Genomic DNA, 11,207 nt, shown 5'->3' with positions numbered 1-11,207 from the left:
GGCGGGCAATCTATCATAGATCATCTGTGACACAGATTCTGTGTGCGCTGGTAGCGCTCCGGATCTGCTACGATTCTGATGTGAGTTCATCAGTCGAAATTTGACTGTTAAATTGAGGGTGTATATATGTGCTGGGCCCGTATGCGCATGCTGATCCATGACTGATCTTAAGAGAAAAATTGGACGGGTGGATCGGGTATTCTTTTTTACAGTATTTTCTGAGGTTTTGTCTAAAGTGTCCTTCATCACGATGAAGTAGGTGACCCGTGGAGCCGGATCACACGTAGATCTCGCCTGCTCATGTTTAGCTGAGACAATGAATGGATCACTGATGTGAGCGCTTGACCCGGATCTTCCGACTGTCGTCTACGACTTTGAGCGGAGCGATGCACGGTGCGTGATATAATCAAGGCGCGAGCCGAGTCAGTCCGACCGACTTGCAAAATAACACCCTTACAATATTGCCTTCTGCGTTGTTCTATCAAGAGTAACTACGCTGAAACCGTAGAAATGGTGACTCGTGCGGCTGAGGTTGTCAACAGATATTACATGTACCAGTGGGCTCGTTCGGAGGTGCAACTTCTTCGAACTTCTTGCGACAAAGAGTCATACGCAGACTGTGTTTCTCTCGCGGAAGGCATGCTCTGAACGTTCAACGTTTACGTAATATAGCGTAGCGCTGTCGCGTGCCGCCATCGCTGAGTGTTCCGAACGCTGCGTTCAATATCGCTCATAGATGTGTGAGGTCTGCTAGGCAGACCCGAAGCGTCGCTCAATACCAGACCCTGCTATTGAGCGAAGCTTCGGGAAACTCAAGAGGTCATGTGCAATTTGCAACGGCAAATTGAGATTGAAGCAGGCGAGAAGTGCGCCAGGGTTATTCTGGCTCGCTGACACCTCCACAACTACCAAGAAAGAAAGGGAGGCGGGAGCCTGAAACTGATAGAGGGAATTGTCGGGTGGACCGAATGCGCTGTCGAAGCAGCAGACAGTGTCGAGAGTTGTGCTGATCATGCCATCAAGCTCTTCGCATATGTAGTGACCACTAAGTTTGTCCCTGTAGTTCTTGTGTTCAAAAAATGTGCGCCATGGTATGCCACTCAAACGGATCAAATTTGAGTATCACAGAGATACTATCGCTGAAATTTATCGAATTTTGTCGAACCGTTTAGCGATATTATCGCTCGGAGATATCGCTATAACAGGATTCAGTCTCGAAAATGCGTAACGTGCAAATTTCTGCGTGTGAGACTATTCTCGGATCACGGCCTCGTATCCTTCGATGATGGGGACGATTCAGCTTTATCCACTGAGCAAATAAATCATGGATCTCCGGAGTTGCATCGAGGAGGCATAGAATTTCCCATGTGCGTGATCCACTGATAACCAATCATGCACTTTCCTCGGGGATCGGGGACCCGGACTATAAATGTGGATCATGGATCGCTTATCAGGATCGTGGACCAAGATTCTGCCCAATGCAACAGGGTTCAGGATCAGGATCATAGTTTCCAGATATTATTATGATCTGATTCAGGTAAGCAGATTAATAGTGCTCCCGGATCTGATCCGAAAGCAAGATCTGGCGGATAATGTCACAGATTTGTGCATCAGGGTCAGCGTAGTGGCCGTTGACGTTGATGAGGATGGATGTGGGTTCGATCCTTGCACATGCCGTTCAGTAAATGGATTTTTCTCACAAAATTTTACCATTTCAAGAACTTTGAGATAATCTATGGCCCTCAGGTAGAAAATTAGCACATATTTATCTCCAATAGTTGAGATTTTCAATTTTGTGGCGCGTGACTTTCCTGTCATTCAGAATTTATTCCTTTTCCAGAGACGGAGTTAAGGTAAGGCGGTATGGCCACTTTCCCACTTGTTATTGTATCAGTGACGGTTTTGCTGAGACCTCCGAGAGTTGATCGCGTTGATGAAAGTGAGCTTTCATTGGTCGAAATTGGTCTTGTGTTCGACGAATTTGAACTTGCGTTTCCGAATTCAAAAATTTCATTTACGAATTTGAACTTTCATTTTCAACCGGTCCACGAGAATCGAACTTTCATTTCGAATTTGAACTTTCATTTCGCGAAAAACACCTTTCACTTGTCGAAAATCAAATTTCATTCATCTAATTTGTTCTTTTGATTGTTGAATTTGAGATTGAAAAGGTGTACAGTCCACATGCTTCGTGTAGGGTAACACACAAGGAATTGTTCCGACATAAGGGGTCATAATTCTCACTCGTGTGAGAAGACAATACGACTGTGCATTCGAAGTCCATGACTTCCGGTGTAGCCCTATTGACTTGACTCGAACGCGGACGAGAGCATTACGGCTCAAAATTGTAAGATATAGCCTCGACAGAACGGCCACACCTGACCCGAAAAACCAATGATGCTTCTATAATGCCGAGTGGGGGAAATTATTGAGTGAAATGAAATAGCTTCGGGGAAGAACTTGAATTCCTTCTGCCAACCTCCAAAAATCTAAACGGAGTAATGAGATGCTCATGAGCGATCTACCACATTACACGAAACTAGCGAGCCTTCGGACACCTGCCAGAATATGCTTCAGTAGGAGTCCCATTCACGGACAGTGTGAAGGCATTTATGGTGTCGTTGTAGGGAATCCTACCCCATTCGGTCACATTGAAGTGCATGAGGTCAGCGAAGTAAGTCAAGTTTGCATTAGTGGTATTCATGAATAGTGTGGTAGTATTATCATCAACTGTCCAAGGAATGGTACCAGTCACGTTAGCGCCCTTCTTCCCTCCCTGCTTGTAGAAGTAGAGCATCTCGAGCAAGTCTGGAGCGCCTACGTGGAAGAAGATAGTCGTCGTGAAGTTCACGTTCGGAACGGTGCAGTACTCCGGGCTAGGTGGGAAGCACTGAACCATCGATAAGATGCCCAAGATAGTGATGATCGTCTTCAAGGACATTGGGAAAAAGCGATTGCGAGACACTCGAAGACTCAACTGACTTCAATGATTCTTTCCTTAGTGGTCAGTTGGTAGATGAGGGAATGACCCCCTCAAGCTGCTAGCGGAAGACATGGCTAATATACGGGTAGCCTTATACTCATGACGCATTCGAGCTCATATACACAACTGCGATAACTTATCGCCAATAACTGCATTATTTTGTAACAGAGCAGTGCACGCCAGATTACTTCGGTGCACTCTATCGTATGATTCCGACATATTATTCTATCACAACGTAGAGATGTCTCAATACGAGAAAGCCGAGTAATAATTTCCAAGTTTCCTGACTCTCAACTGGGAAAGTGAATCGGATCGTTCCAAAGAGGACATGAGCCGGGTTATCACAGTGTACACGTAAACTGCGTGAACTGTTCACGCCGTGAACAGTGACCGTTTGCTGGAATGAGCTGTTTCTCATCTGATCGACTGACCTGTAGCTAGATACCTGGCTATACCGTTATTATCGATCCCGTTTGGCCTTCCGAGTTTCTTATCGTTGTTTACTTGTACCAGGGTACTACTCCAAAGGCAGAGTGTGCTTTGTGCTAGCGTAATGAGCAGCATTCATTATGCGTATGCGTGCAGCCACCGGTGAGCACAATAGGCGTCTCGCGATAGCCTTTGAGCTTGTCATACATACTCCTTAGCATGGCAAGTTCTCCCTTGAGTCAAGACTCTCAAAGAGTCAGCAACATCTCTCAACCTAATGAGATAGCGCATACTGGCTCCGCTATCTGTCTATCGCTATCACGAGCCTGTGCTTTCCTCTTGGAAGGAACCCGGTACCGTATTGAGCTTCGAGCACTCTAAGTTGTAGTGCATTTGATCTAGGCTTCACTAAATTGGCTCGGGGTCCTACTATTTTGGTCTGGGCTTTATTTAATTGGTCTGAGGTTTCACTAACTTGGTCTGGGCTTCATTTAAGTAGGTCTGGAAATGGTGTAGTAGTTAACCGAGGTTAGAATTCGACGCTGATGGCCGCGAAGCTTCGATAGCAATTCGCACTGTAGGGATCTTACCGTAAGGCGGACGGAGCTTCCCCGTGTTCCGTATATCATGGCATGGTCACAGATAAGAGGAGCTTCTATATTTTCTCTCGATCCCATCACTCTCGGGAGCGAGTACCGTAGAGGGTGCAGGCATGTATTGCTGGCACACTCACAGTGAGTGACTCACTGAGTACTATTTACATTCTGGGTCCTTGAGTGTCTTTGTCCGGCCCACCCTGCCAGACCCACGCGGCCAGGACTCCTGGTTCATAAGCCTGTTGAAGTGCTAACTTAGCTCTGCTAAGGCGCTCGGAACGCCGCATTCCGAGTCCCAAGTCCGAGAACTTGGTTACAGATCTCCGGGTCTCGGAAATCTCGATCCGAAACTCGGATTCCGAGTCCATAGGTTATAGTGTGATTTTCCGGAAACGTCTCCCGAGGCCTTTTAACGACAATTCGGATCGGGTCACTTGCCCTGAATTAAAGTGTTCATCACTGATGTTGCCTGACTCTTTGGCTTAGTTAATGCGCGAGCTCCCTGTGGCGGACCAAGTACTATAATATCTTAATACCAGTCTTACTACAGATAATGAGTTAGGTTTACCAATATAGTGACTACAGCATTTCCAGGTCAAATTAATCTTTTACGGACAAATTCAATTTTTTACCCATTTGGTTAATGTTTTACCTTTTTAATTAACGTTTTACCCATGGCTTTAATGAAATACCAAGAAAATTAATAGTATACTGGGGAGTACCGTTCAGGTACGGAGAGTGAAAGAGCCATAACAGGAGAGAGCCTGAAAGCCTAGTACGATCCCGACGTCTGTCGCGCGAGCCAGAGGCGAGCGCAAGGAGTTGTGTTATCACAGTTTCATACGCACCGCAGAGGATATGTGTTAAGTGAACCTCTCATAGGGTATGATATCAGTTTACTGATGAACTGGAGTGTTCATGTAGTTATCGAGGCCGTGCCTCGAGTTTCTTTACTCTCATCCAATGTCGTTGTCCGACGGAGCTAAGGAGATTGTTCAACGTCATTGTGATGGGCAGCCCGGCCTGGTTGAGAAGGTCACTGCAGAGCTTGAGAAGGAGAACGTGCTACAAGTAATGATGTTGTCTAACCTGACCGATGCGCAAGTGGAAACTCTGGTTACCGGCATAGCCACGGACGAGTTGAAAGATAAGAAGATAATGGTCGGTTGTGCATTGAGATCGTGCGTGAAGGATGCTGGTTTCCAAGTTGACTTATTCGCTGCAGGCCAAAAAGCTCTCCCTCTAGCTCGCAATGAGAAGGACTGGGCTGCCCAAATGCGTAGACGAGCCGAGCTTCTGAAGTCAATGGTGGGCATCGACCACATTGCGAGTGAACTCATGCCACCGGTGCTGATATGGAAGCGTCTGACGGATAATCCCTCGGTTTTCATCGACTTCAAGGACCTTGTGGAAAGCAAGGCCAAGAAGGACACGACAAAGCTAGGTCGTTCCGATCCTGTGAAGCTCGACTTTATCCTTAACGATGTGCCGCAGTCTTTGACTCTTCCGAGAGAGGAGAAGGGCGTCATCGGTGGGGCTCTGTGGTCTCAATGTTACAGTCGGTTCTGTCTTGGCGTCATGCTCGCCACTGTTACAGAGGACAAAGTCAAGGAGAAACGACTCGATATAGATTGGTTTACCCTTCAGGCTTACGGATTCCGGATTGCCCAGGCGGCATCCACCTACGGTTGGGAAACAGCGTTGGACATCGACGAGGCCTTTCGCCGGTTTGTGGAGACCGCCTACTCCGAAGCTCATGTCCGCCTGGTTGACTGTTACAACAATAGTAACAAGTTCGCACAGCTAAAAGTTGATGCTCAGCTCAAGTCGGTTCGTCCAGGACAACCACGAGCTATCTCATCGTCCAGTTCATCGACGACGAGGAGCAACATGAAGAGCGAGAAGAAGACCGATAGGAGAAAGCGCAAGCGTGGTATTTGCTACGGATTCCTCGAAGGCCGCTGCGAGTATGGTGACGCCTGCCAGTTCTCTCACGAGAAGCGTAGAAGAGAAGGCGAATCGAGGTCGTCGACGAAGGACCGAGTCAAGAAGTGAGCCCAAGCGTTATCAGATGATGTGATCTGGATGTGTTCCCTTTGAAATGACTTGATAAATGAGTCTGAGTTGTTGCGTTGGTCACTGGTGCGCTATGCTTAGAAAGGGCATAGGGGAGACCAGTGTGGAAGGGTCTGGTTACTCATGCACGTGGGCATGAGGACTGAGAGACCCGGAGTCGCAGAGAGACGATGCCAAGGATTCGAAATATCCTTGATGCGATCAAATCTCGGCTCCCCCGCTGAGGGCATCGCCCCGGCGTGAGAACGGAGGAATCTACGCAGCAAGTGCGTCTTGTGAGGACGGAGTTGCAGGCTTATTAGCCATGTTAGACGGTTGGACTCGTTGACTCAGTCAACTTGACCGTCCTCGTTGGGCTCCCATCCGGTGGGACGACCGGTACTCCGACCGGTAACCGACTGTGGCAAGTCGCCAACCTCGGATTTTCGATGCGCTATAGGTTGATTTGAGTCCCTCCCCGAGTGTGAGTGTCCTTGTCTCAGGGACGCTCAAGGGCCTGTCGATGGGGCATATTGCGAGGCGAACCGAGAGAGAGCAGACTCGATCGAAGTGAAGACTGGACGGGCGATAGATAATCCTAAGGCAGCATGCCTTGGACTGGCAAGGGAAGGCCTTCGGAAGTGCGCTGCGGCCGCGGTTGGAGAATCAGCATCCTTGGTGGATGGAACTGGTGCGGATACATCCGTGTACGCTGACAGCGACCTGATCCCTTCGACCAAGGTGGAGAGGCTCGGAGCCTCACTTAAGGAGGCTATCGACGAGATAAGCGCCTCGCAAATCGGTACGGCACTGGACGAATGGATCTCACTCGGAAGAAAGCGCCAGGCTGAGAGTGACTGCCTCGAAAAACTCAAGCCGGCTTTGCTCGCGGCGGCGGAGAAGATCCGACGAAACTGGGCCACAACTTTGGGAGTATCCGAACGGAAAGCTGCAGCTGGTGGGAATATCCGGATTCCGCTCATGCAAGCGATCTTGGAAGCCATGCAATCAGAGACTTCAGAACCACTGGACGTGGCGTACATGAGCCTCATGGATAGAGGAGTCCCTTTTGGGACCACCTCCGATATTCCAATCAGTGGATGCTGGCCGACCAAAGAGAAACCTTCTCCTCATGGTTGGTACCCGGTGACCCGTGAGGTCTGGACTAATTATGTCTCGGCTGAGACGTTCTCGCAGGAAGTGGAGAGTACGATACAGAAGGAAATAGAGCTCGGACGAATGGTTCCTATAGCACCTGAGGATGAGGGGAGGATCAAGGCGACAACCCGCCTGGCATGTGTTCCATCCTACGGTGAGGATGGGGTTCTAAAGAAGGTGAGGCTTGTGGATGACCTCCGCCGTAATGGGGTCAACTCTGTCATAGACCCCCATATACATGAGACCTTACGGTTACCTAACGCGAAAAGCGCTGTAGTGTTGGCTGAACTATGCCTGAAGAGGGCGAGGACGGGCGGCGATGCAAGTCCTCTACTGTGGGTCGAGAGCGATATACGTGGAGCTTTCAGATTGGTGAGACTGGACGAACAGGATACATGGTGGACAACGAATACGGTGAACGGTAAAAGGTACCGGCACAAGGTCCTCCCGTTCGGAGGAGAGTCGTCTCCTCTTCTCTTCGTAAGATTCTCAAGCAGCTTGACAAAGATTGCCTCGAGGATGTTAAGGTGTTGTGGGGCATTCGATCGGGCGATGGTATATATCGATGACCGGGGATGTCCAACTACGTTGAAGATGGCACGTACCACCGTCTTGGTCCTTCTGTTAACCGACTTTATCCTGGACGTTGACGTTGCTCTCGACAAGTTCTTCTGCAGCTCCGGCCCCAAAGTGCTCGGCTTCGAACTCGATCTGCCCCGGTTGCGAGTTGTCTTACCGGTGGAAAAGAGAGCCCTCATCATTGAGTCTCTGACAGAGCTGTCCCGGAAAGCTTCGACCGCTCCCGTCCAGCTCGTGGAAAAAACCCTGGGAAGGCTCGTCTGGGCCTCAAGCATTTTCCACAGGCTTCGAAGTCAACTGCGCCCCTTCTTTGGCGTGATCAAGGCTATAGAGCCTAAAAGCAAGGAACGAGGCGCCGTCAAGCGTCGCAGGGTGCGAAGGATCAGGATAGGATCGAGTCTCGCCGAGGCGGCGAGTTATATCAAGGGAATTCTCGACAATGTGACAGCATCACCATTCCCCGGCCTGGTTCCCAGCTTGGGGGAAGAACGCGCCGTTATCATGTGCGATGCGTCCACGAAGGCCGCCGGAGGGGCGATTGTATCAGAAGATGGCCGAAAGATTGAGTGGTATCATATGGACTTCACTTGCGCAGAAGTTCAAGCCATTATCGCCGACTATATACCATCCTTCCGGGTAGGGGACCGACCAGAATCAGGCCACATGTGTTTTCTGGAATTGCTATCCGCCGTCGTGGGTATACTATCTAGACCGGAGGATCAAATGGTACTGGTCATGTGCGACAATTCCGCCGCCGTGAATGCTTTATGCAAGCTGTACGCCAAGTCAGCTGCACTGAATAAGTTGATGCGGCTACTCACGATGAGTCGGCCATCCTTAACCACCCCACTCATGAAGGCCATACACGTGGAAGGTGTGTCTAACGTAGTGGCAGATACGATCTCTCGCGCGGGGTATACAGTGACAAGGAATATGTGGAGCGGCTTCGATGACGTGAAGGAGCTGAGGATTGATAAAATCCTCCGGAGTATCCGTCAGCCGATAGCTGCCAAATGGTTATGAGAACTAGATGGAGGACCGGTGAGTGCGAACCGGATGTGTTTCGTTTCGAACTAACTTAGTGGTTGTGTTGGTGAGAGTGGGGCCTTATACCTGTTAGGCTAACAGGTCGTGGTAAGAAAGAATGTCGTTCGTAATTCCATCGTCCAAGTGTCAAACGGAGCTCTCCAACTTACTCGGAGCAGGGAACAAGGTCAGGAAGACGACCTCCGAAACGGCGGCCACCCCGAAAGGGTCGTCAATTGCGATTGAGCGGAACTCTGGCCGGAGGGGAACGAGACGTGGTTCGTTCAAGCTGGCACGTCAGGCGGCGGCTGAGATAACGGAGAGAGAGGTGTTGAGATTCAAGGATGGCGCCAGATGTGCCAGCACGCAGAGGAAGTATGCGAATGTGCGATCGAAGTACTTCGAGCTCATCACGATTGCGGGAAAGGAACCAGTCCCGTTTCGGGCCGAAACCGCTTGTATATTCATTATAAGTTTGGTGAGAGCAAACTATGTCTTCGAGACAGTAGAGCAGTACTGCAGGATCGCGAAGCAGCTGGCTAGAGAAGAAAGAGGAGAAACCGTCAGCCCTTTAGAGGAAGGTCAGATCAAACTCTATCTGCGCGCCGCGGAGAAGCTTTGCGTCCAGTCCGGAATCTTCGAGCAGCGAAGAGCGGCTACTCTCAGTTGCGAGGATGTTCGTGCTGTAGCAAGTATATCCGACCCTTCGGAGCAAGGCGTCATTACCGGCATACTCGTGGGTATATCTGCCTTGCTGAGAGTAAGTGAGCTTCTCGCGTTAACGATAGCGGATGTAACGCTAGTTTTCCAGTCGGCGGAAGCTGCGAGAGCCGAGATATTCATCGCGCGATCGAAGACTGACCAGCTTGGCCAGGGGTGTACGATCGCGATCGGCTGTTGCTGCCGAGTACCGAGGGATCCCGTTTGCCCATTCCACCGGCTAGTAGAATGGGTAAAGGGAAGGCAGGAGGACGAGAGGGTGATTCCTCTCGACCGTAAGGCATTTACGGAGCGAATGACAACAATTATCAGAAGGATACTGAGCGATAGAGTGCCGAGTAACAACCGAGTATCCACGCATAGCCTGAGGCGTACTGGGGCACAACTGCTTCTCGACCAATGCGTGGACGAAGGAAAAGTCGTAGAGATGGGTCGGTGGAAGTCGGCGCGATGTCTTCAGGAAAGATACTCGCGAGATGGGACGTACAAACTCGCCATGCAAAGCGATTTGACCCGCACTATGTTCGAAGGGCCGAAACCTACATTGGACTCACCAGCGGAGCCGTTAATCACTCCTTCGGCACCGGAGAGGCTCGTGGGAGGGTCCGGAAGTGCGGCGCGACCAGAGGATTTACCCAAGGAGAAGAAACGGAAATCCGCGAAGACGCCCCATCGGCCACGCGGGAACAAGGTAGGCTCGTCGGAAGAGGATGGGAGAGGCCTGTGATCCTAGTGCCCTACTCGGTTGAGTGACCTCGGTGGCACTACGGATCGCTAGGCCTGGGCTCGAAGACTTGACGTTCATGCAGCCTAGTTGGCGGAGTGGTAGAGTTCAGATCTACCATCAGCGCCACCCAGGCTCGAATCCTGGCACCGATATGCGCTAGCCAGGTCGTCAAAGAACGTCAAGTCTCCGATACCCCTCTCCCGATCTCCTGTGCACAGGCGGCTTCATGGGGAGTACCGTTCAGGTACGGAGAGTGAAAGAGCCATAACAGGAGAGAGCCTGAAAGCCTAGTACGATCCCGACGTCTGTCGCGCGAGCCAGAGGCGAGCGCAAGGAGTTGTGTTATCACAGTTTCATACGCACCGCAGAGGATATGTGTTAAGTGAACCTCTCATAGGGTATGATATCAGTTTACTGATGAACTGGAGTGTTCATGTAGTTATCGAGGCCGTGCCTCGAGTTTCTTTACCCAACCCAACCCGCCCGTGCAGGAGAGGCCTGTGATCCTAGTGCCCTACTCGGTTGAGTGACCTCGGTGGCACTACGGATCGCTAGGCCTGGGTTCGAAGACTTGACGTTCATGCAGCCTAGTTGGCGGAGTGGTAGAGTTCAGATCTACCATCAGCGCCACCCAGGCTCGAATCCTGGCACCGATATGCGCTAGCCAGGTCGTCAAAGAACGTCAAGTCTCCGATACCCCTCTCCCGATCTCCTGTGCACAGGCGGCTTCACCGGTTTATTTGAAAGTTTAGGAGTTTAATTTAATCAAGGCACGCCTAATGATAATGGGCGCGTGCAGATTTAACGAAAGACCACCCTTGAAATAGCAAGGAATGCGACTCTTCTCCCAGCTTCAAGTCATTGAAAATAGGCGACAAGTAAGGCAAGTGCAATACTAATATAACTGCCGAAGCAGCGGCACGACTCCTCGAGT

At 50.4% G+C, this 11,207-nt stretch overlaps 3 protein-coding genes across 3 annotated transcripts; 2 read left to right on the top strand and 1 right to left on the bottom strand.

Annotated features, from left to right (window-relative positions):
• Window positions 1–2,348: 2,348 nt before the first annotated feature.
• Pmar_PMAR013964 (hypothetical protein) lies at window positions 2,349–3,284 on the bottom strand. The gene has a single exon (XM_002772329.1). The coding sequence runs from the start codon at window positions 2,939–2,941 to the stop codon at window positions 2,540–2,542; it is 402 nt and encodes a 133-aa protein (XP_002772375.1). The 5' UTR covers window positions 2,942–3,284; the 3' UTR covers window positions 2,349–2,539.
• A 1,687-nt stretch (window positions 3,285–4,971) lies between these two features.
• Window positions 4,972–6,063, top strand: Pmar_PMAR013963 (hypothetical protein; the record flags this gene model as incomplete). The annotated part of the gene is made up of 1 exon (XM_002772328.1): window positions 4,972–6,063. One exon carries the CDS (start codon window positions 4,972–4,974, stop codon window positions 6,061–6,063), a length of 1,092 nt encoding a protein of 363 aa, XP_002772374.1.
• Window positions 6,064–7,815: 1,752 nt separating this feature from the next.
• Pmar_PMAR013962 (hypothetical protein) lies at window positions 7,816–8,823 on the top strand (the record flags this gene model as incomplete). Its single annotated transcript, XM_002772327.1, has 1 exon — window positions 7,816–8,823. The coding sequence occupies one exon, from the start codon at window positions 7,816–7,818 to the stop codon at window positions 8,821–8,823; it is 1,008 nt and encodes a 335-aa protein (XP_002772373.1).
• Window positions 8,824–11,207: the final 2,384 nt, after the last annotated feature.

The sequence above is a fragment of the Perkinsus marinus genome (genome assembly GCF_000006405.1).
Source record: "Perkinsus marinus ATCC 50983 genomic scaffold scf_1104296961430, whole genome shotgun sequence".
Lineage (NCBI taxonomy): Eukaryota > Perkinsozoa > Perkinsida > Perkinsidae > Perkinsus > Perkinsus marinus.
Note: the sequence above shows the minus strand (reverse complement) of the source record. Positions and strands in the feature narration are given on the sequence as shown.